Source organism: Salmo salar, chromosome ssa27, assembly GCF_905237065.1.
Source record: "Salmo salar chromosome ssa27, Ssal_v3.1, whole genome shotgun sequence".
Taxonomy (NCBI): Eukaryota; Metazoa; Chordata; class Actinopteri; order Salmoniformes; family Salmonidae; genus Salmo; species Salmo salar.
The window spans coordinates 12,768,211-12,792,884 of record NC_059468.1 but is presented as its reverse complement, the minus strand read 5'-3'; the positions used below and the strand labels follow the sequence as shown (position 1 = coordinate 12,792,884).

At 40.8% G+C, this 24,674-nt stretch overlaps 1 protein-coding gene and 1 long non-coding RNA gene across 2 annotated transcripts in view; one reads left to right on the top strand and one right to left on the bottom strand.

The window, feature by feature from the left end:
• LOC123730902 (uncharacterized) overlaps positions 1-19,228 on the top strand; it is a 48,897-nt gene extending 29,669 nt beyond the window's left edge. Inside the window, exon 3 of the long non-coding RNA XR_006762333.1 lies at positions 18,975-19,228. This is a non-coding gene — a long non-coding RNA (uncharacterized lncRNA). The remainder of the gene's footprint in view (positions 1-18,974) is intronic.
• The window catches only part of LOC106588319 (mothers against decapentaplegic homolog 4), a 39,759-nt gene continuing 32,321 nt past the window's right edge, over positions 17,237-24,674 (bottom strand). The window contains exons 4-12 of the mRNA XM_014177171.2: positions 24,377-24,400; positions 22,461-22,703; positions 21,837-22,058; positions 21,453-21,557; positions 21,266-21,319; positions 20,991-21,174; positions 20,517-20,685; positions 20,241-20,379; positions 17,237-19,183 (exon numbers count right to left, since the gene is read on the bottom strand). Of these exons, the coding sequence (XP_014032646.2) occupies positions 18,975-19,183; positions 20,241-20,379; positions 20,517-20,685; positions 20,991-21,174; positions 21,266-21,319; positions 21,453-21,557; positions 21,837-22,058; positions 22,461-22,703; positions 24,377-24,400 (1,349 nt within the window). The 3' untranslated portion in view covers positions 17,237-18,974. The remainder of the gene's footprint in view (positions 19,184-20,240; positions 20,380-20,516; positions 20,686-20,990; positions 21,175-21,265; positions 21,320-21,452; positions 21,558-21,836; positions 22,059-22,460; positions 22,704-24,376; positions 24,401-24,674) is intronic.

The following is a 24,674-nucleotide window of genomic DNA, read 5'->3' as shown; positions in this document are numbered from 1 at the left end:
TGTCAATGTATGTTAAGCGTTAAGATTTCCCTTCACTGCATCTAAGCATGAAAAACAGCTCCAGACAATTATTCCTCCTCCACCAAACGTTACAGTTGGCACTAGGCATTCGGGCAGGTAGCGTTCTCCTGGCATCCGCCAAACCCAGATTCGTCCGTCAAACCACCAGATGGTGAATTGTGATTTATCACTCCGAAGAACACGTTTCCACTGAGTTCAACAGCGGCAAACTTTACACCACTCCAGCCGACACTTGGCATTGCGCATTGTGGTCTTACGCTTGTGTGCAGCTGCTCGGCCATGGAAACCTATTTCATGAAGTTCCTGACAAACAGTTATTGTGCTGACGTTGCTGCCAGAGGCAGTTTGGAACTCAGTAATGAGTGTTGCAACCAATGACAGATGATTTTTACACGCTACGCGCTTCAGCACTCTGCGATCCCACTCTGTGAGCTTGTGTGGCCTACCAATTTTCGGCTGAGCCGTTGTGCTGTTATTGTGAAGCGGAAACATCTAGGAGCAACATGGCTGGTGTGCTCGATTTATTTTTTTTAATTTTTTTTAATTTTTAATAAAAAAATTTTTTACACCTGTCAGCAACAGTTGTGGCTGAAATAACTGAATCCACTAATTTGAAGGGGTGGGCCTGCATTTGCTACAGCAATAGGTATAAAGACTGAATGCGCGTCTAATCAATCCATCTCCATCTGGCTTTCCAGTCTTTCTCTCCATCAACTCCATTCAAATTGTGCCAAAATTGAATGCTAATTTGCTAGCATTTTTTCTAAAGGTGTCAAATAGTCCTATTATACCGAATTATTTCCTTCCTTGCTCAGCCAACGTATTGAAATGTGCTGTTCTAGATTGATATATATAGCTCTATATATATATTGATGTCCTAGCCAACTCTTTCAGGTAATTAATTCAATGCAGTATGAGCCTTATATTTAGCTAATTAAAATATAGAAGCTTATTATGGATAACCCATCTCTTGCGCAATACGCATGCACCTCTGCTCCGCTAGCCTCTCTCCTTCAAAAATCGCTCCTTAGCTCTTGGATTCCCATGCAGGAAAAGATTTACTAGAATTGCTCGCTGGACTTCATTTTTTAGCATTTCTTATACCAATAGACAATTCGAAGAGGGACGCAAGCTCTTGTTTGCTGAATGTTAAATACACCAGCCAATAGAACTCACGGGTAGTTTGAAAGAAGCGTGAACTCGCAATAGCGGTAGGCTATAGCAGTTATTTATTCAGACCCATAACCATTCAATCTTCTTGAAGAGAAGTGAAAGCCTTCTACATCTAACTGTAGTTCTATATTATTAAAGGATGTCATTACAATGATGAAGATGAGGACAACGGAACTTATTTAATTTAACTGTTGAAAGTGAGTAAGGAATGAAGCAACAAGACAGTGAAAGAGGAGGAAGGCTAATAACAGAGGAAATATTATTTAAGGTATATGCGTCAGCCTAGTAACTATACAAATAGACCCTATTATATTTCAAAATTAAAATCCAATTCGCTAGCCTATAACATTGTAGGCCGCATGGGTTGCACCAGAATCGCATGTTCTCTCCCTGCTTTATCATGGATTGAACAAAGTGCGTAAATCCAGTCCATATAATACAATACAGTACAGTAATACAGTTCACATTGAGAAAGATTAGCCTACTGGAGCTAGTTTCATTTATTTACCCAAGAGATGATATAGCTAGCTAGACCTACGGGCTTTTATGTTTTCCTGTCGTGTGTAATGTGCAGTAGCCTATATCATATGTGTATTGGATAACGGGCTCATATGTATTTAATGTAGGGCTCATCAGGCTAAGGTAGCATCAGGGTTGAATTTTCAATCAAACCTCTAATCAAATCCCAACATAGGCCTATTTATATGCTTTATAATGTTTTTGAATGACACTTCCAGTTTTGGCAGGAAATACCGGGTTACTGGGAGAAAAGTGATTTATTCTAGGGATGGAACATTTGTAAAATACCTGGAAACTGTTCAACCCTACTGGGCACCCGTATTAGGGGAGGTAGATTTATGAAATGTATAAAAGCACCCCTTGGTCATCAAATCAAATTGTATTTACAGTATCACATGCGCAAATTAAACTGGTGTAGACTTTACAGTGAAATGCTTCCTTAAACTTTTTTCAACGATGCAGAGTTCAAAAGTATTTTGTTTTAAATGTACATGTATATGGTGTATATAAAGTCTATTGAGTGTGCGTAGGGTCAGTGCAAGATATGAGTTGACGTCATTGCTGTTGGTGCATTTCTGTGAGCAGGCATTTTGTGATCATGCTGTCTTGAAGAAATGTTAGGTGTTTGGTCGATTATTCTGAATGGTATGCCATTCAGAATAATTGACCCCACCCTGAACATTTCTTCAAGACAGCATGATCAAACTCATTTGACCATCAGTGAGTTAAAAAAATGTAACAATATTCAAGGTGCTCATTATGTAAAGCCACCGCAATAATGTCCTTTAGTTTTCAGTTGGTTTGTTTCGAGAGCCTTTGCTGGTTTGAGGTCCAGGTATTTTATTGGCAGCACCCTTCAATGAGGTGACTGTCTTGAAGTAAAGTCATTTGGTACAGTTGAAGTCAGAAGTTTACATACACCTTAGCCAAATACATTTAAACTCAGTTTTTCAAAACTCCTAAATATTCCCTGTTTTAGGTCTGTTAGGATCACCACTTTATTTTAAGAATGTGAAATGTCAGAATAATAGTAGAGAGAATGATTTATTTCAGATTTTATTTCTTTCATCACATTCTCAGTGGGTCAGAAGTTTACATACACTCAATTAGTAATATGGTAGCATTGCCTTTAAATTGTTTAACTTGGGTCAAACGTTTTGGGTAGCCTTCCACATGCTTCCCACAATAAGTTGGGTGAATTTTGGCCCATTCCTCCTGACAGAGCTGGTGTAACTGAGTCAGGTTTGTAGGCCTCCTTGCTTGCACATGCTTTTTCAGTTCTGCCCACAAATTGTCTATAGGATTGAGGTCAGGGCTTTGTGATGGCCACTCCAATAGCTTGACTTTGTTGTCCTTAAGCCATTTTGCCACAACTTTGGAAGTATGCTTGGGGTCATTGTCCATTTGGAAGACCCATTTGCGACCAAGCTTTAACTTCCTGACTGATGTCTTGAGAAGTTGCTTCAATATATCTAAATAATTTTCCTTTCTCATGATGCCATCTTTTTTGTGAAGTGCACCAGTCCCTCCTGCAGAAAAGCACCCACACAACATGATTCTGCCACCCCCGTGCTTCACGGTTGGGATGGTGTTCCCTCGGCTTGCAAGCCTACCCCTTTTCCTCTAAACATAATGATGGTCATTATGGCCAAACAGTTCTATTTTTGTTTCATCAGACCAGAGGACATTTCTCCATGTGCAGTTGCAAACCGTAGTCTGCTTTTTTTAATGCCGGTTTTGGAACAGTGGCTTCTTCCTTGCTGAGCGGCCTTTCAGGTTATGTCGATATAGGACTCATTTTACTGTGAATATAGATACTTTTGTACCCGTTTCCTCCAGCATCTTCACAAGGTATTTTGCTGTTGTTCTGGGATTGATTTGCACTTTTCGCACCTAAGTACGTTCATCTCTAGGAGACAGAACATGTCTCCTTCCTGAGCAGTATGACGGCTGCGTGGTCCCATGGTGTTTATACTTGCATACTATTGTTTGTACAGATGAACGTGCTACCTTCAGGCATTTGGAAATTGCTCCCAAGGATGAACCAGACTTGTGGAGGTCTACAATTTTTTTTCTGAGGTCTTGGCTGATTTCATTTGATTTTCCCATGATGTCAAGCAAAGAGGCACTGAGTTTGAAGGTAGGCCTTGAAATACATCCACAGGTACACCTCCAATTGACTGAAATGATGGGAATTAGCCTATCAGAAGCTTCTAAAGCCATGACGTCATTTTCTGGAATTTTCCAAGCTGTTTAAAGGCACAGTCAAGTTAGTGTATGTAAACTTCTGACCCACTGGAATTGTGATACAGTAAATTATAAGTGAAATAATCTGTCTGTAAACAATTGTTGGAGTACACAGCCATGCAATCTCCATAGACAAACATTGACAGTAGAATGGCCTTACTGAAGAGCTCAGTGGCTTTCACCGTGGCACCGTTATAGGATACAACCTTTCCAACGAGTCAGTTTTGTCCAATTTTTACCCTTCTGGAGCCGGTCAACTGTAAGTGCTGTTATTGTGGATTGGAAACATTTTGGAGCAACAACAGCTAACCCGCGAAGTGGTAGGCCACACAATCTCACAGAAACGGGACTGCCGGGTGCTGAAGCGTGTAAAAATAATCTGTAACACTCACTACAGAGTTCCAAACTGCCTCTGGAAGCAACGTCAGCACAATAATTGTTCGTCGCGTGCTTCATGAAATGGGTTTCCATGGCCTAGCAGCCGCACACAAGCCTAAGATCCCCATGTGCAGTGTCCACATACTTTTGGTCCTGTAGTGTAACTCATTTCGGTGTACTCTTGTTAATGTATGTTTGTGTCAAACAAGCAAACCTAATCCTTTAAGGTATAATAAACTTTGCTTGTTATTTATATCTACCTCTGTACTGTTTCCCTATATTGGGCCTAGAACCTGTAACATTTAGATGTTACAATTGTAATATAAAATTGTCTATTTTTGTTAAGGTGTTGTCTGGTCTGTTGCATTAATCAGAACTGTTGAACAACAGATGGCCTGTCACAAACCTGCGAATGAATGAAATAATTAATGTGTGTATCAATTACATTTTATTTTCGTGTCAAATCGCCAATTGGCAACCCGTCCCTTACGGGATTAATTGAACCAAACATTACAATAATTCACTGTGTCTTGTTCCGCTTGAGGTGTTCCCCTTCATTAAACAGTAACTGGCGTAGTCCGGTAGTTGTGAGATTGTTGGAAACTATCAATAGCAGGCGGCGGGGTGCGGAGGATGCCGCTTCTCCTCCAGATGCTGTTACGTTATCTAAAACCGGTGTACGTTGACCTGAGCTAAGTAACTCATGCAAAAAAGATTTAAAGCGCAATTCTGCAAAAAAGATTTAAAGCGCAATGAGCTGTCGCCCACTCTCAGCTATGATGTGGGCGTGCCCCAAGGGTCAATACTGGGGGCCCTCCTGTTCAGCCTGTACATTAATGATCTGCCTTCAGTCTGTACTGGGTCTGAAGTTCAATTGTATGCAGATGATACAGTGATATATGTGCATGCAAAGAGCAAACAACAAGCTGCCCAAGAACTCACTACTGTAGTGGTCCAGGTTACAAAGTGGCTCAGTGACTCATGTTTGCATCTCAATGTGAAAAAAACTGTCTGCATGTTCTTCACAAAGAGGGCAACTGATACCACTGAGCCAGATGTCTATGTGTCAGGGGAGAAGCTCAAGGTGGTATCTGATTTTAAATACCTTGGCATCATACTTGATTCCAACCTCTCTTTTAAAAAGCAGGTGCAAAAGGTCATTAAAATAACCAAATTCAACCAAGCTAATTTCAGATTCATACGAAATTGTTTGACTACAGAGGTAGCAAAACTGTACTTCAAACCTGTGATACTCCCCCACTTAACATACTGCTTGACTAGTTGGGCCCAAGCTTACTGTACAACATTAAAACCCATTCAGTCTGTCTACAAAGAGGCTCTCAAAGTGCTTGATAGGAAGCCCAATAGCCATCCTCACGTACATCCTCAGAAAGCATGAGCTCCTGAGTTGGGAAAATCTTATGCAATACACCAACGCATGTCTTGTATTCAAGATCCTAAATGGCCCTCCCTCCCTCCACTTAGTACTTTTGTTTAAATAGAAAACCCAAACCCATGGCAGCAGATCCACAAGGTCTGCCATGGGAGATGACTGTATAGTTCCCTTTGACTAAAGGTGTTTTTCCTAATCTTCTTTCTCTGTGAGAGCTTCCCATGTCTGGAACACACTGCCATCAGACACACGTAACAGCACCACCCATCGCACCTTCACAAAAAACATGAAGACATGGCTAAAGGTCAATCAGACTTGTGAACATAATCCCTAGCTGTGTATTGCCGCTTTCCATGTTGTCTGTAGGTGGGAAAACACTGTTGCTTTTTAATGTATTTTCTTTTGTTGCTTTTTGTGCTATTGGTCTGTCTGCGTGCTACTTGTTGCTTGTTCTATGCTGCTCGGCATGTGCTCACTTCTCATTGTTTGTCTGTATTGTTATTGTAATTGTTTTTAATAACATGCCCAGCGACTGCGGTTGAAAATTAGCCGGCTGGCTAAAACCTGCACTTTTACTGAAACGTTGATTAATGTGCACTGTCCCTGTAAAAATAAAAATAAACTCAACTCAACCCTAGTCGGCAGGTGTTACTACAATATACTACAGTAAATAATAGTTACGTCTGAAAAAACACTACAGGGAATATTACAGTATACTAGTCATGTCCGCAAAACTTTATAGTGAAAACTATAGTAATTAGTCGTGTATGCAAAAACACTACAGTAAAGTCAACAAAAACACTACAGTGAATACTATAGTATATTAGTCATGTCTGCAAAAACATAGATTTTGTCCTAAACAAGGGGAGGGCTGACTAGCCCTTAAAATAGACTTGTGTTTTGGGCCATTTGGCCCAAGGTGACAAAGAGCACATTTGAGTGAAGGGCCTATAATTTTACTTGTACTAATAAAACATGGTCATTTCTTATCAAGAGGGGAAAAGTAAACATTCTTGAACTGTAATCAACACATTTGACATTCAATTGCGATTGTGTTGAATTTTGAATCAAATTATAATTTATTCTAATAAAGTTATTTAAAGTTGCACAAATTATCGTTTTTTTTTAAATGGTGTTCGTGGTTAGGCCGGTATTGAAAAGTAACATTTCCTATGTTGTGTTGAGAGCGGAGATTATCTATTTATTTGTAGAACAACGCGATAACACTCAATAGTGAACCTTCATATTTCCTTACAGGACTACAAGGCCAGTATGTCTACTGTGGCATATTGTACTTAATTGTAGAAACAATGTCTGATGTGGTAGGGAGAGTAATTTCTTATTATTTGGAAGTCGTTATCTTAACCAAAGAAACGTATGCAAAGTGCTTTGTTTTATAATGATATAAAAAAAATGGTCTACCACATGTTGCTGCATTCCATATCACTTTCATTTACAATGTGGTAATAAACAGTTGGTCTTCAATAACTTTATTTTAGCAGAAGAGTAGCCTCGATATAGGCATAATTTGGCAAAGTAATTGTCTGCAAATAAACATGCTACTAAATCATCATAATTGACAGGCTAGGGTAATTGTACCTATTAAGCCCAACAAAATCTAAGTTGACATTTCTAACTATCAGGTATGAAGGTGAGACCCAGAAGGAGACAACGTCGAATTAACAATTGTTTAATAATCCAACAGGGGCAGGCAATAGACAGGTCAAGGCAGGCAGGGGTCAGAAAACCAGAGGTGGGGCAACGGTACTGGACGGCAGGCAGGGTCAGGGTAGGCAGAGGTCAATAACCCAGAGGTGGGGTAAAGGTACAGGTCGGCAGGCAGGCTCAGGGACAGGCAGACTGGTCAGGCAGGCGGGCTCAGAGTCAGGACAGGCAAGGGTCAAAACCAGAAGGGCAAGAAAAAGAGAGACTCGGAAAAGCAGGAGCTGAGACACAAAACCGCTGGTTGACTTGACAGACAAGATGAACTGGCAACAGACAAACAGAGAACACAGGTATAAATACAAAGGGGATAATGGAGAAGATGGGCGACACCTGGAAAGGGGTGGAGACAATCAGAATGACAAGAACAAATATTAAGACAAATATTTCATAAAATATGTGAAAAGTCCAGACTGGGCTTAATGGGTACTGAATGTACCCTTTAAGCCCATGGGTGTCCCAAATAAGCCCACCTCTTGAATAATCCATTTAAATTAACATCACCACACTCTCATGCTCCGAGTGCATTCTCCGAGGATGTTCTCTTGAGTACGTTCTTGTGAGGACGAGAGTATGGAGAATGCATAAAACATTACATTTGAGAAGCACTTCCCCTACTCTATTACCTCACACTTAATCTCCCCTTAAGTGATAATGCCCGAGAAGCCAGTGTTTGGAGGATATATTGGCATGGGTGTTGTTAGGCCTGAGATGAAGTCGTGCCAAAATATCCTCCAAACACTGGCTTCGATGGCATTATCACTTTTATACAACAGGTTACCAACATATTCAAATAATGATTGATATAATTTCATTAAACATGTTATTTTGCTGAATATATTCATACTATCTCATCCTTCCACAAGATATAGTCCCAACACAAATCTAGTGTTGCTACCTAAGCTGGCTGGTATTTCGTTCTATCGTTTCGGTTGCCAGAGACGTGACCCAGTCATTCAGTCTTTTTGTTCTGTATCTATGGACGCGACCCAGTCGTTCATTCTAAATGTTGCATTGCCATTCTGGCTAGCAACGTTCTTATCCCTTGCTTGTTAGCTAGCCAACGGCTAACTTACAGTCACGTCAAACAGTGCAGACAGAATAACAACAGTAGCTCCATTTGTTTAAGCTGTTTTCTAGTGACATTTATTTGGACACATCCATAGCAATGAGCTAATGAGGCGCGATTACCCTTGGCATAGAAATGTCCTCTCGTCAGGACACTGTTGTTCAGAGGAGCAAGCCAACAACACAGTTAACACAATCACTTCAAACTGAAGCTGGAAAGACTGCAAACTAGCTGCACTTTGTTTTGTTTAACCTTCTTTCAATTGACATTTCTTTGTATATTTCCATACAAATTATGCCAGCCGATTCATGATTTCGACTGGCTGGGAAACGCTGCCTGACTGTCTGTCTCGTCCCAAACCCCGACACGTTCATTACTATGGGACAGCAGGATTTAGGATTTGTGAAATAGACATTGGCTGGAATGTGGTTTAACCAATCAGCATTCAGGGTTAGACCCACCCGTTGTATAAACTCACTGAACCTTCTTCCAGCCAGGACAATGGCAACAATAGACAAACAAGATATACACAAAGCAAACATTTTACTTCATGATTATCAGCTAGATATGTGAATCGCAATAATCTAGCTAGCCAGCTAGTTAAACAGGCAACAATTACCTAAAACTAATGTTATGCCAGGTAGATGTACATTTTCCGTGGCTAGCTAGCTAGCCAGTTAGCTCTATTGACCTACGGACTTCCCAATTCACTGAACCGTCTTCCAGCCAGGACAATGGCAATAAAGACAAAAGAAGATATACACAAAGCAACCGTTTTACTTCATTACTATCAGCTAGCTATATGTGAATCGTAATAATGACGCTAACCAAATAGGTTAATAACAGGCAAAATGACCTAAAACTAATAGTATGCAAGATAGATGTCAATTCTTCGTGGCTAGCTAACAGTAGTAGCTAGCGAGTTAGCCCAATTTACTAATTATGGGCTTGCGATCTACGGTACGTAGGCAGGTAAACATGCAAAAATTAACACAGCATGTATTTATTAACGTATCAAGATAAAATATTGTCGTCAGACAACATATGCGATGTGAATAGGCAACATTTCATTCCGAAGTCGGAGTGTATTTTCTCTCGCTTCAGCTCAAATAATGGCCACCATTAATTTCAATACATTCTGCATCGTATTTTTACGCGGTTGCGGCATATTTCTTTGCGTACTTTCTATTGAAGCCTGCATCGATGCATGCTTTTAAATTTTACAAATGGAGTACGCATTCAAGAAGTGCCCTCCGTTTGGCATACTTAGATTTGGTCTCATACTCCGACCCTCCCGTGCTCCAATTTGCGTGCTCAGAGCGCGGTAGTATGCATTTTGAGAAACACCCCCGGTGTGCAGGTTCTCTTCAATGTGAACAACAGTCAACAATGAGGAAGAGTATGAACATGCACAAACACACACAAGCAAGTCATAACAACTAAAATCACAAGTCTTGATACACAACTTCCCTCCCTTTTGTGTGTGTCTGTACGCGCCAATGGTGTGCATTCATGTCTGTGCTCATGAATGCAGTATGTATGGGTTATGTTAGGTTCAGAACAAATAGTAATACCTAAAATGGGCGACTTGCAAAAGTTCAAGCCAAGTTTATTCATCCCATTGGGTCATACAGCTGCTAAGACAAGGTATGATTATACAAGCACATATATTTATAACCTCCTACAACTCTTTACACATCTAGACAGCCAATACATCTCTGTTGCTATGCAGGAACTTAATTGGTTCCTCTCACTAGTGTAGTCATGGCCCTGCCTGATGCTAGAACCTTCGTGGGAGTGGAAGTGTATGTGTGTGAGATAGGACTGTAGTAGGAGGGTCGTTGGTGTGGGCCCCTCTGGCCCCCCTCCCAGAGGTTTCTTCTCACTTCATCTGTTGACTTGACCTCGGGCCAAATTCCTCGCTCCCCCCTAATTCCGCAGCAGGCCTGCCTTATCAGAGACTGTTGCCCTTTGCCTCCCTCAGTAACTTTCCATACACATTCCTTATTCACCCTTCATTGACACAGAACATAGTTATCAAACGTAACGTAATCAGTACGTTCTTATATCGTGATAGGAATAAGTATATTTCAAGTTAGAACCCAATAGTTATGAAGTCCTTATGTTGGACATTACTTTGAATTGTATGCCATAACAGTATCAAAATTTAGTTACACAATATAAAACATTCTACTCTAAGATAATGTGGATATGAAGTGCCTAGGTTATGTATAGTTGTTTGGAACAGAATATAGAAAAGGTTATACTAAAAAGTCAATAGGATGAATAGAATGTAAAATCTATTCCCAATGCATAAACTCAGTTAATGATGGATACCCTAAGTAACTGAAGGATACATATGGTGTGTTTTTCCCAGTCTGTCAACAGTTCCTGCTACTACTAAAAGGGAAAGGGGAATGGGTATGGCTGGATAGAGAAAGAATGCCCTCCAGTGTTCAACCTGAACAGTAGCAAGCCTATGGCCACTAGAATAATAGTCTCTCCTCAAAGCCGGAGACAAAGTGGCTGTGAGAAGAAACTACTAATTCCATTCCACAGGACATGAAGAACCTGAATATTGTAACTAAATTAACATGAAAAGTCATTTAAACAGTGTCAATACATGACAAAACAAAGTTTGTATTAAAATTACAATGCTGTATTTTTATTTCACTTGGGTGTACAGTCAACATTACAAGAGCAGCACGTTTTTTACAATAAAATAATTACAATTGCTACAATAATAGAAATAACAATATCCATAAAATAGCCAAATTGAGTCATTTCACACTTGACAACATATTCTCTATATATTTTCTGTTTTAAAACTAAATAGTTCATTTATTTATGGAATGATGTATGATTCCTGTTGAGTGACCGTCAACTCACTCGCGGTCTCTTTTGTGACAGGTATCAGTTTGAATGTGGTGAAATGCAGAGGAACATGGCATGGGTCTCAATTAGGGTTGCAAAGGGTGGGTATATTACTGGGGACCTTCAGTTTACTAGTAAACTACCCACATTTTGGTATCTTTTAATGATTGTATGTAATCTATCACAAGATATCAGGTGGCCCTTTTGAGTCACTCAGATTATCACAGGTGTCTGTATTTATCTCTGGCCCTCTGTGCAGCCTTATCACATGTAAAATATAATCTGTAAAACATTATCCTAACTATAATGAGGGTTTCAGCATGAAATATATTTACATGTATAAATATACACTACCGTTCAAAAGTTTGAGGTCACTTAGAAATGTCCTTGATTTTGAAAGGAAAGCAACTTTTTTTGTCCATTAAAATAACATCAAATTGGTCAGAAATACAGTGTAGACATTGTTAATGTTGTAAAATGACTATTGCAGCTGGAAATGGCTGATTTTTAATGGAATATCTACATAGGCGTACAGAGGCCCATAATCAGCAACCATCGCTCCTGTGTTCCAATGGCATGTTGTGTTAGCTAATCCAAGTTTATAATTTTAAAAGGCTAATTGATCATTAGAAAACCCTTTTGCAATAAAACGGTCCTTCTTTAGACTAGTTGAGTATCTGGAGCATCAGCATTTGTGGGTTCGATTACAGGCTCAAAACGTCCAGAAACAAAGACCTTTCTTCTGAAACTCGTCAGTCTATTCTTGTTCTGAGAAATGATGGCTATTCCATGCGAGAAATTGCCAAGAAACTGAATATCTCGTACAACGCTGTGTACTAATCCCTTCACAGAACAGCGTAAACTGGCTCTAACGAGAATAGAAAGAGGAGTGGGAGGCCCCGGTGCACAACTGAGCAAGAGGACAAGTACATTAGTGTCTAGTTTGAGAAACAGACGCCTCACAAGTCATCAACTGGCAGCTTCATTAAATAGTACCCGCAAAACCCCAGTCTCAATGTCAAAAGTGAAGAGGCGACTCTGGGAAGGTCAGTCAATACAGAAAATGTCAATAACTTTGAATGTTTCTTCCAAGTGCAGTCACAAAAACCATCAAGCGCTATGATGAAACTGGCTCTCATGAGGACCGCCATAGGAATGGAAGACCCAGAGTTACCTCTGCTGCATATGATAAGTTCATTAGAGTTTACCAGCCTCAGAAATTGCAGCCCAAATAAATGCTTCACAGAGTTCAAGTAACAGAGACATCTCAACATCAACTGCTCAGAGGAGACTGTGTGAATCAGGCTTTCATGATAGAATTGCTGCAAAGAAACCACTACTAAAGGACACCAATAAGAAGAAGAGACTTGCTTAGGCCAAGAAACACGATCAATGGACATTAGACCGGTGGAAATGTGTTCTTTGGTCTGGAGTCCAAATTGGAGATTTTTGGTTCCAACCGCCATGTCTTTGAGACGCGGTGTGGGTGAACGGATGATCTCCGCATGTGTATTTCCCACTGTAAAGCATGGAGGAGGACGTGTTATGGTGGGGGGGTGCTTTGCTGGTGACACTGTCGGCGATTTATTTAGAATTCAAGTCACACTTAACCAGCATGGCTACCACAGCATTCTGCAGTGATACGCCATCCCATCTGCTTTGGGCTTAGTGGGACTATCATTTGTTTTTCAACAGGACAATGACCCAACACACCTCCAGGCTGTGTAAGAGCTATTTTACCAAGAAGGAGAGTGATGGAGAGCTGCATCAGATGACCTGGCCTCTACAATCCCCCGACCTCAACCAATTGAGATGGTTTGGGATGAGTTGGACCGCAGAGTGAAGGAAAAGCAGCCAACAAGTGCTCAGCATATGTGGGAACTCCTTGAAGACCTTTGGAAAGGCATTCCATGTGAAGCTGTTTGAGAGAATGCCAAGAGTGTGCAAAGCTATCATCAAGGCAAAGGGTGGCTATTTGAGTATCTCAAATATATGTCACGTCCTGACCAGCAGAGGGAGTAATTGTATTAGATTTTGGTCAGGACGTGGCAGTAGGGTTGTGTTGTATGGTTTTTCTAGTATGTCTGTTTCTTTGTAAGTCTGTGTGGCTCCCGATCAGGAACAGCTGGTTATCGTTGTTCCTGATTGGGAGTCATATATTAGGAGTGTGTTTTTCACCTGGGGTTTGTGGGTTGTTGATTTTGCACTGCTAGTATTCGTTATAGCCTGTGAAACTGTCACCTGGCGTTCTTCGTTTTCTTGTTTTCTGTGGTCACTTTATTCTAATTAAATACAAAGATGAGCATTCATATCCCATCTGCGTTTTGGTCATCCATACACGAAGACAGCCGTTACAATATAAAATATATTTTCATGCATTTAACACTTTTTTGGTTACTACATGATTCCATATTTGTTATTTAATAGTTTTGATGTCTTCACAATTATTCTACAATGTAGAAAATAGTAAAAAATAAAGAAAAAGCCTTGAATGAGTAGGTGTTCTAAAACTTTTTACTGGTAGTGTGTATGTATGTATGTATGTATGTATGTATGTATGTATATATATATATATGTATGTATGTATATATATATATATATATATATATATATATATATATATATATATATATATATATATATGTGTATGTATATATATGTGTATGTATATATAGTGTATGTATATATATGATGTATGTATATATATGTATGTATATATATATATATATATATATATATATATATATATATATATATATATGTATATATATTTATATGTATATATATATTATATATATATATATATATATATATATATATATTTATATGTATATATATTTATATGTATATATATATATATATATATATATATATATATATATATATATATATATATATATATATATATATATATATATATATATATATATATATATTTTACAATGTTAATATGTATTTGTTGTCAATGTTTTGGCATCAAACTGGTGGCAGTTGTAAAAAATAAAGTCAATAGTTGGAGGAGTTGCAGAGTTAAATCTAAATAATGCCATTGTTGATTACATGATTTTTTCATTAATAAGACTATTTTCTCTTGAACCGTATGGTCTATATACTAGAAACTCAAGGACAATATGGACACAGATATATAAAAAAAAAAAACAGGAATACTATATATGAATACATTTTTTTTAAGTTATTCAAGTATAAATGACCGAAGTTTAATTACCAAAATTACTAAGGATTCTGGTAACTTTGGTAAGCTACTGGTAGCATTGCAACCCTATTCTCAATGGTTAAAGCATTGGTTGAGCGGAGATGTAGTTGGGTAGATATAGCACTATGATAAGCAGAGCCATAGATGGAGCAACAATAGTTTTAAACCTCTCTTCATCCCTGAATACGTAACACTCCCAGACACGTGGAGCCTAAGTGACAAATAATGAAATAAATTGTGACATAGGTGTGTGGAGTGCATGCACAGTTTCAAAGGGCAGCAAGTTTTCCAATTCCATTAGACACCTTAGTAACATAATATTTCAGTAAGGCTAAATAACACCAGAAGGGCTATATGGATAGTTGTGTTATAACTGTCAAACGGCATTAATCCAATACCAGCCTGATGCAATAATAAAGTGTTATGTAATAACACCTACAATGGGGCTGTAACACAGTACCTGAGGGAACCACTATATGTTGTGCTCAATCTAACTCAAAGGCTGTTGAGCTCAACACGTTTCACTTCCTATTGCTGCATTGCCCAAATTGATCAGCAACTCAGGGACGTGTACAAAGCACTTGAGCTGTGTTATTTTCCATTTCCCACCCAACCAACACACTCAACAGAAGGGATAAACCTATCGCGATGACAACCCATATATCATGGTACTGTATATCTACAGACAAAGGAAGACAAAGTATTGTCTGTGTTACAATCCACTGTGAGGGGTGTCATCTACTTTGACTAAAACTAAAAGCACAAATCATAAACAGTGATTATAAATGGACACCTCTGATTTGATAACTATGGGGGAAAGAATTGACCTTTTTGACCTTGAGCATAGGGTATGTTGCCAACATGTAGGCTTAGTAGAAATCACACTCCAACTGGAGGAAATGGTCATGCTTTGGAGATGTCCCACTTATGAACGACATACACCCTAGCATCTGTGAAGTACATCCCTAAACAGCCTGACTTGGAGAACGGAAAGGCACATGTATCAAATGCACCAGAGCACAGGAAGGAGCCAATAAAAGCACTCATGTTCCTGCCCCTGGATAGAGTGAAGGTTTGCATTCAGTCCAGGTTTTTCAACGCAAAATCATGAAGCCTAGCCTACTTCTGGCTGCTGTCTTAAATGATTAGCTTGCATGTCGTATTATGCATCAATGTTAGAACATCGGTCATAACTTCACTTCAGTTGGCTTGGTTGATCGTTACCAAAACTATGGTAGCTGATTGAAATGAATGCAAAGGAAAGTCATCTTTCATTCCAAAGATACATTTTATGTTTATCCAAAGTGACCTACACTGAGTGTACAAAACATTAAGGACACCTGCAGTTTACTGTGCATATCAATAATGGTCCACCACCCAAAAGACATCAAGTCAACTTGACACAACTGAGGGAAGCATTGGAATCAATATGGGCCAGCATCCCTGTGGAACACTTTTGACACCTTGTAGAGCTAATGTCCGTACGAGTTAAGGCTGTTCTGAGGGCAAAAAAAAGGGGGGTGCAACTCAATATTAGGAAGGTGTTCTTAATGTTTTGTCACAGTATAAGTGATATTATTATGACCTAATTTAAACGGACTGAGAATGAATCATTGTATCCAAAGTTGGGGCATCCTATTACAATTATATTTTTACAAGTTGTGTTGGGTCTCTTCTCAAAAGATTATTCCCACGAGTCACTGGATTTCAACTTTTCAAGTCTAATAACTACTGTATTACTTCCTGGATCATGTCTTGGTGTTTCCCAAGGCTTCATTGTGGGTCCACTCCATATTCCATCTTATATTGATTTGGTGAAAGGCATAGTGTGATATGAGGCTGTAAAGGCATCAGCATGCTTCAGTTCGGCTGACGGCTAGCCAAAGTCGGCTAGGCGAACCGAAAGAGTGTGCTCGCATACTCCATTGAAAAACGAGAAAAAAGTGTCAATAGTACTGTTTGTCCAGTATACACTTCCTCAAAAGTCAGAATGAATCTAAGATAACTCAAGAAATCTGTCATTCATTCATGACGTTTTTGCAGGGGTGATCTTAGTCGCGTAATTTTACATCTAACTAAGGTGCAGTATTTCTCAATGAAACATTTTGCATGAAAACAAGTCGTCTCTCACTGAGTGACAACCACTCAGTGAGTTACTCTGGCTATTTACTCCGATTTCAGAGCACTCTTGTCTGAGTGTGCCAGACGACAGAACAACTGATGAATTTACAAATGTGCAACACCCAATGAATATGACCAGTGTCAGTAAACATCTGCAAAAAAACTGAATTTAATTGTTGCCAGCAGCAGTTAAAGTCACTAATGCTCTAGATAACATGAAAACAGCCTAACCAGCTCTGCTAGGGCGAGTAAAATGGTCAGAGTGACTTGTTCTCTCATTTGTGTCTGCAAGTAGCTAGCAAACTAACCAACTTTAGCCAGTTAGCTTGGGTGCTTGACGGCCGTTGAGGTCATAACACTCGGATCAACTCTACTCGTCAGCCAGAACATCCAGTGTGCGCTCTGAACGCTCCGAGAGCGAAATGCTCTGAATTTAGAACAGACAATCTGACAATGCTCTGCATTTACGAACGACCCAGAGCGCACTCTGACACACTGAAGGCAATTTACAAACACACCCAAAGACTTTATTGAAGAATCCCCACAGTTGACTAATTACAGACGAAGGGGCGTAGACTTCGGCTCCCGAACGTCGGCTGGCCTCGAGAAAAACATTTGTGTTCCCGAACAGCTGAAAGAACTCTTTACAGAAGTCCAAAACAAACAAAAACCTCACAAAATGTTGTCATAATATATGCACAAACTCTTCCAAATTGTTTCGGCTGGGAAGCATGCGGACGCCTTAAGGTGGAACTTACAAGAGAAAATGCTGAGCGTCTGAGGTTTTGGCTGAAAGACAAACTGTGGGTTTACACTGTTATCATGAGGTATTCTGGCTTTGGTGAGTTCCGCCGTATGGCAAACTGTTTGGTTACATACACTGTACTGCTTCATCACAAATACCCACACCACTATTTTAAAGCTTAAATTTTTTGGGCTTTTTTCGTCTTTTGGTAAGAAAATAAATTAGCTTGAGAAAAGTGCCCTATGTTATTATAGGGCTAACAAGATAAGAATGACTAACTATTTGAGTTGAGATCCACACACAGGAGAACACAACACACACACAGAGATGACAAAAGGATGGCTGGCTAGATTAATTAGGACCCTGGTTCCATCACTCTGGTGTTCTTCACAGTTCCGAGACATTTTGGTTCTGTGACCCAGGTTCTAATCACCGATTAGCATCTGTTCTATTGTTCTGGATTTACCAAAAACTCTGTACATCTTCTAGGTTAACATCGGAATCCAAATCTGATTTTGTAGTGTGAGATTTGTGTTTGACCAGGCCATATTGTTCATGAGATATTTAGGTCAAGATCTTTAGTCCTCCTGGGTTTGGGTCATCTCTGGATTTCTGACAGGTGTGTGTGTGTGTGTGTGTGTGTGTGTGTGCGTGTAAGCAGGAAATAAGCAAGTGTGGATTGTGTGTGCATTTGAGGAGTACCAAAGTGCTTGTATCATATCAGAACACTGGATCTCTGAAAAACATCCCTAGATTTCTACAGTGCATATCTATTTCTGTAGAGAATAGAATAATAAACATAAATTACTCAGTATACATATTTACTAAAGTTGCCTGTTTATACTATAATAAAGAACCTCTATGAAAGGTAATTCAGGGGTCAAGGCTGCTTTGTAGTGTTTGTGCTATGAAAAAATAATTCATGTTCACAAAACATGGAAAGTACGTTCAGGACATCAGTAGTTTTATATCTGCATGCCCACAGGTGTGGTTAGTGGTTGCATGGGCGTGTGGGAGACAGTACAAGTGGTTAAGGAGAGTGCAGTGATTGTTGGCTGCTTGAGTGTGTGTCTGTGTGTGACGGAGAGATTGAGGTTAGCCTTTGTGGGGCTTTGAGTGGCTCTACATTGTGTGCGTTAAAAAGAATGGAAACATGTATGTGGTTGTATGTGCATGTATCAATCTGTATCGGTCTTTATAAACTGGGTGGTTTGAGCACTGAATGCTGATTGGCTGACAGCATACCACGGGTATGACAAAAACATACATTTTTACTGCTATAATTACATTGATAACCAGTTTATAATAACAATAAGGCACCTCGGGGGTTTGTGATATATGGGCAATATACCACACCTCCTCGGGCCTTGTTGCTTAAATATGTATCGTCAAGAGGGGGAATCAGAGTGTGTGTGTGTGTGTGTGTGTGTGTGTGTGTGTGATTGTACGTTTTTAACCCAGTATGGATTTTTAACCGATCCTCTTTCCTTCCACTCAGTTAGCGGGTCCTGGGTCGGCCAAGGGCATGGTGTGTAGTACCTCGTCCAGCAGCTGCAGAGCCCGGTGCAGGTGTACCTCCACCCAACAGGGGGTATGTTTGATGCTCTGCCGGGGGGTAGTCGGGCCCCCAGCCCTTCACAAAGCTCAGCCGCAGGATACACAGCCTCCGAAGGTCGTCCACACCTATCCCTGCTGCTGCAGAAAGACCTGGAAGAAAGGTATTAGGGATGGGCATTTTCAATGATTTCACTATTCAAAAAATATCATGATTTTTCTCTCGGATATCCAGAGAGTCAAAATATAGGTTTTTTAAAGAAAAAAAAATGATTTGGAAACTTCACGTGGAATTGCTTGTGTGACTCGGGAGAGAGGCGCTGCGCACTACGTGTTTGGGGAAGAGGCAGAAGAGGAGCAGGGGCCTGTGTGTGTGACAGTCTGTGTGTGGCATGGATGGAGAGAAAAAAGTAGCCAAACCGACTCGCGCTAGTTAGACAAACTTGTCTCTTTATAGGTGATTTATCATACCATCTGGTAGTACCTGTCTTGACTGCATCAAATCAATGAAAAGATGCTAGCTAGCTACAGTAGCCAGCTAAGTTAGCCAGCTAGCTAGATAAAGTAGCAAGGCTAATTGAGGCTATTTTGCTGCTCTCCCTGTCCTTATCTACAACAACTCCATTCATATTAAACAACAGCCTACCTGTTGGTTGTTCATTGTAGCCTTCTACTTCTCATTTAGCCACCTTAATTCCGTAATTGTAATTCCCATTTTGCAGTGATTGGAAATCTCCCACTTCACTTGCTACACATGAAGTCACTGACAACAACAACAAGCTACACGTGTATAACCTGTATAGGCTATAAGGTACGACTTTTGTTTGTTGTTTTATTAAATGAAGAATATAAAATGTCATGGTATATCTTCGTGTGTAGCATTGTCACAGATAATTGTATTTAATTGAGAAAAAGCCTTCATTGTTAAAATAGGGCTATATATTTTTTTTCCCCAAACAAAATGAATACTCCTTCAAGAAATCGAATACTAACGTCCGTTTGGATATTAAAATATTTGGATAAGTGTGCCCATTTCTATGAGGTATAAATTAAAAGACAAATGTGGTGTCCCACATGGGTCAATACTTGGACCCATTCTCATTCAAAAGAATACCACTTCAACAGAGGCTATAAATTCACAATAGCCTAATTGAAAAAATATGAAAATAAAACACACTAAGGCTGTGCATATCTCATATTTTGTACTTACTGACTGCAGGGGCTATGCCTCCAACGCTGCCTGGCCCAGGGATGTTGCCTGCCACGGCGGCAGCCTGAGCTGCTGCCGCTGCCTGCGCTGTAGCTGCCTGCTGCTGCATTTGCCTGTGACACTGTCTCAGGTCAAACACCTACAGGGGAGAGAACAGTCTGATGTCAGAACACCTACAGAGAGACATCAGTGTCCAGTCAAACTCCTATTGGGAGAAGGTCATCAAGAGGACAAACAACTGCAAAGAGAACAGACAGAGGTCATTGTGTTTCTCACCTTGATGTAGGCGCCGGGGTAGATCTTGTGTACTGCGTCGCCTGGCGCTCTGCCTGCCTCTCGATCCAAGTAGTAGCTCTGCACGAACACGGCGTGGTCGCTCATACAGCGCATCCACACGTCTCCCTCGCCACGACACTCCAGCTGCACTCCTTTACCTATGTGCAACCTGTGACGGAGAGGGAGAGATAAAGATGATGAGTACAAGTGAATATAGTTGTATTAAAGTGTTATATTTCAGTTAATAAAAGAAGTCGCATTTTGCTACAATGGGTCTTCTGCCACAGGTACAAACAGATAGAGACAAGGCATGGAATGATTATGATTGAGAGATATACACAGTTTACACAAAGGCATAGATTTTCTAATCAACATTTCAACAGACACATATAAAGGCATACAAAATAGACATTTGTGGCAAGATAGGAACTAACATGCTTATTGATATAGAGATAGCACTAGAGGAGCACAGACCTGGCTCTCTCGCTGGCGTCGGTGCGGTGGACGTTGCTGAGCTGGCCCAAACAGAAGCGGTCACCCCCTGAGGGGTCCACGTAGCCGTCCACCGTCACCACCGGGCAGCTAGCCGGCACCTTGAACATCTCCCCCACCTGGACATCCATTTCAAAGTAGGAGATGGAGCACCAGAACTCTGGCCCTGCACACAGACAATAATGTGGTTAGCAGAGTGTGCGTGCATGCGTTTGCATCTATACATCTATATATACTGTATATATGTGTTGTCTTACCTGGATGATTGGACACAGGGGGAGGAAATGAGGCTGAGCCATGATGCTGAGACCCTAGAAGGGAACAAGGAAACGACACAGGTTACCAAACATACACTATTCCTAGCAATGTCCCCAAAAAAGCACCTCAGAAGACATACAGACACACTTTGGGCATACTGTGACTTACTGTAACTGCCTAACTTACAGAAGCTGGTTGGATGGTGGAGAGGAGGCTGTTGGTGGCCACGCCCATTCTGTTGTTGGGGTCCCACAGGAGTGTAGGAGGCTGTGCTACTACCTGTCCAAGTTGCTGAATTACAAAACAATAAATACAAATTAACAACAGGCACAAGCTCAAGCCATAAATCTGGCAAACTACCATTTTGCATTTTTACAAATATTTTGATTTCTTTTTACAGTTTTCAAATACAGTATGATGATTTATCATGCCGTTGAAATGAATTGTGTTTGGCTCCCTGAGTGTTTGTGTGGTGTGTGTGTATGTATGTTTCTCTCTCTGTGTGTGTGTGTGTGTGTGTGTGTGTGTGTGTGTGTGTGTGTGCTGTGTGAACCGTATGGCAGTACTAACTGTGGAACGCAGCCTGTAACTGTGTGTGTTTGGAGCTGTTGTATCCATTCTGACCAGGCTGGGGTGGCTGGGGGTTCTGTGGTGGCCCGTGTGGCAGCCCGTGTGTTGGGGTGGAGGGGGGCGGCGTGGGGGTCATAGGTGTCATGACCTGACCCTGAGGAGAGGCTATCTGTAGGAGCCCCTCACTGTGACCTCCCTGGAGAGGCAGCATAGAGCCGGACACTAGAGAGGAGAGAGAGAGACACACACACACACACACACACACACACACACACACACACACACACACACACACACACACACACACACACACACACACACACACGAAGAGCTACCAGGTTGTTGTCAATATCAATAGGTAGGCAGCAATCGATAAACAAATGTCACAGAACAGGATGACGCAGTGACACCCATAGAGACAGAACACTTGTGGACATCTTTGGTAACACCTATATGTCAAACAATCACCTAAGCTTTATTAAAAGATCACCTTAGGGAGCAGCAAAACAGGAGCGGACATTCCATTTTTCTCTACGTTATTGGAACTTATTTTTGTCCAGCTCCCGTTATTATGTTGGATGTGCGTAAAACTCCCTCCATTCATTAAACACCTATTGGTCTTACCTGTGGGCGAGAGGGGCATGTTGGGGTAGAGGGTGATGGGCGGAGGGGCCCGCTGCGGTTCAGGCGGGAGCTGCAGAGGCGGGAGGGGCTGGCCGTAGTGGTCCGGAGGCTGTAGCTTGAGCGCCCCTGGGTGGGGGTGAGGGTGGTCCGACGGGGACATGCCTGGTGGCATATCCATCTGGATACAGTCATGAATGTACTCCTCCTTGATCAGCCTCCCAGGGGGGGCTAGAGGAGAGAGGGCTACCAACAACATGGTATAACATTGTCATTAGTTTCAAGTTTTATTAGGCGCACGGGATACACATGGTATACACCGTCCAACAAAACGCTTACTTGCAGGTTCCTTCTCGACAATGCAACAACAATAAGAAATAATACAATATTAGAATACAAATATAAAGTAAATAGCTCAGTAGAATAAAATAACGATTTTAGCATATGTAAAATATTAGCCACCTGTGTGTAATGCATTAACCACCTGTATTAACAGGAATAACACCTGTATTATCCACCTGTGTGTAATGCATTGTAAATGCATTTATGCAATGCTTTGTAATGAATACAAGTCATTTTTGGCTAGGCAACTATAAAGAATTGATGAATGCAGAAACAGTCTGGCATCCAAGCCAGTGAGACATGAGCATACCACAATAGTACTCTTTTCACACTATTGTGCCAAGCCGAACCATAAAGTTGCTGGCTTGGATATTTTCTTTTCAGATTGTCCTTTTCAGCACAGTTCCAGCAACTGTGGTGGATACTTAACCAGACCAGCACAGTGCAGCTTGGCTTGATGTGGCTAGGCTCTGTAGTATGAAAAGGGTGTAGGACTGAAGGGAAAGAGGGATGGTTGATGTGGCTAGGCTCTGTAGTATGAAAAGGGTATAGGACTGAAGGGAAAGAGGGATGGTTGATGTGGCTAGGCTCTGTAGTATGAAAAGGGTATAGGACTGAAGGGAAAGAGGGATGGTTGATGTGGCTAGGCTCTGTAGTATGAAAAGGGTATAGGACTGAAGGGAAAGAGGGATGGTTGATGTGGCTAGGCTCTGTAGTATGAAAAGGGTGTAGGACTGAAGGGAAAGAGGGATGGTTGATGTGGCTAGGCTCTGTAGTATGAAAAGGGTATAGGACTGAAGGGAAAGAGGGATGGCTTGATGTGGCTAGGCTCTGTAGTATGAAAAGGGTGTAGGACTGAAGGTAAAGAGGGATGGTTGATGTGGCTAGGCTCTGTAGTATGAAAAGGGTGTAGGACTGAAGGGAAAGAGGGATGGTTGATGTGGCTAGGCTCTGTAGTATGAAAAGGGTATAGGACTGAAGGGAAAGAGGGATGGTTGATGTGGCTAGGCTCTGTAGTATGAAAAGGGTATAGGACTGAAGGGAAAGAGGGATGGTTGATGTGGCTAGGCTCTGTAGTATGAAAAGGGTGTAGGACTGAAGGGAAAGAGGGATGGTTGATGTGGCTAGGCTCTGTAGTATGAAAAGGGTATAGGACTGAAGGGAAAGAGGGATGGTTGATGTGGCTAGGCTCTGTAGTATGAAAAGGGTGTAGGACTGAAGGGAAAGAGGGATGGTTGATGTGGCTAGGCTCTGTAGTATGAAAAGGGTATAGGACTGAAGGGAAAGAGGGATGGTTGATGTGGCTAGGCTCTGTAGTATGAAAAGGGTGTAGGACTGAAGGTAAAGAGGGATGGTTGATGTGGCTAGGCTCTGTAGTATGAAAAGGGTGTAGGACTGAAGGGAAAGAGGGATGGTTGATGTGGCTAGGCTCTGTAGTATGAAAAGGGTGTAGGACTGAAGGTAAAGAGGGATGTTTGGACATCTGTCACCATTAACAAAATAGATGAAGACAAAATAATACTGTTATACTTAACAAGCCTGCAGTAAATTCCTTAGTACTGTGATAGTGCACTCACTTGTATTTTGGAGACTGAGACCAACTTTGAAAGAGAACAAAAGAAAGAAGAAAGAAAGAAAAAGAGAGAAAGAAAAAGAGAGAAAGAAAAAGAGACAATACGAGAGAGAAAATAGGGGGTAAATGTCTGCAATTTCACTGCAATGATATGCTTATCATTTGTAATTAATTCAAATTCTGATGAAGTCCAAATATCATTCACATAAATAAACCTTTTTATGCGAGTAAAGTACGTTATATAAAAAAATGCCGCGACAGGCCTGATGGCAACAGTAAATGTCGGTAAACTTTTCATATGT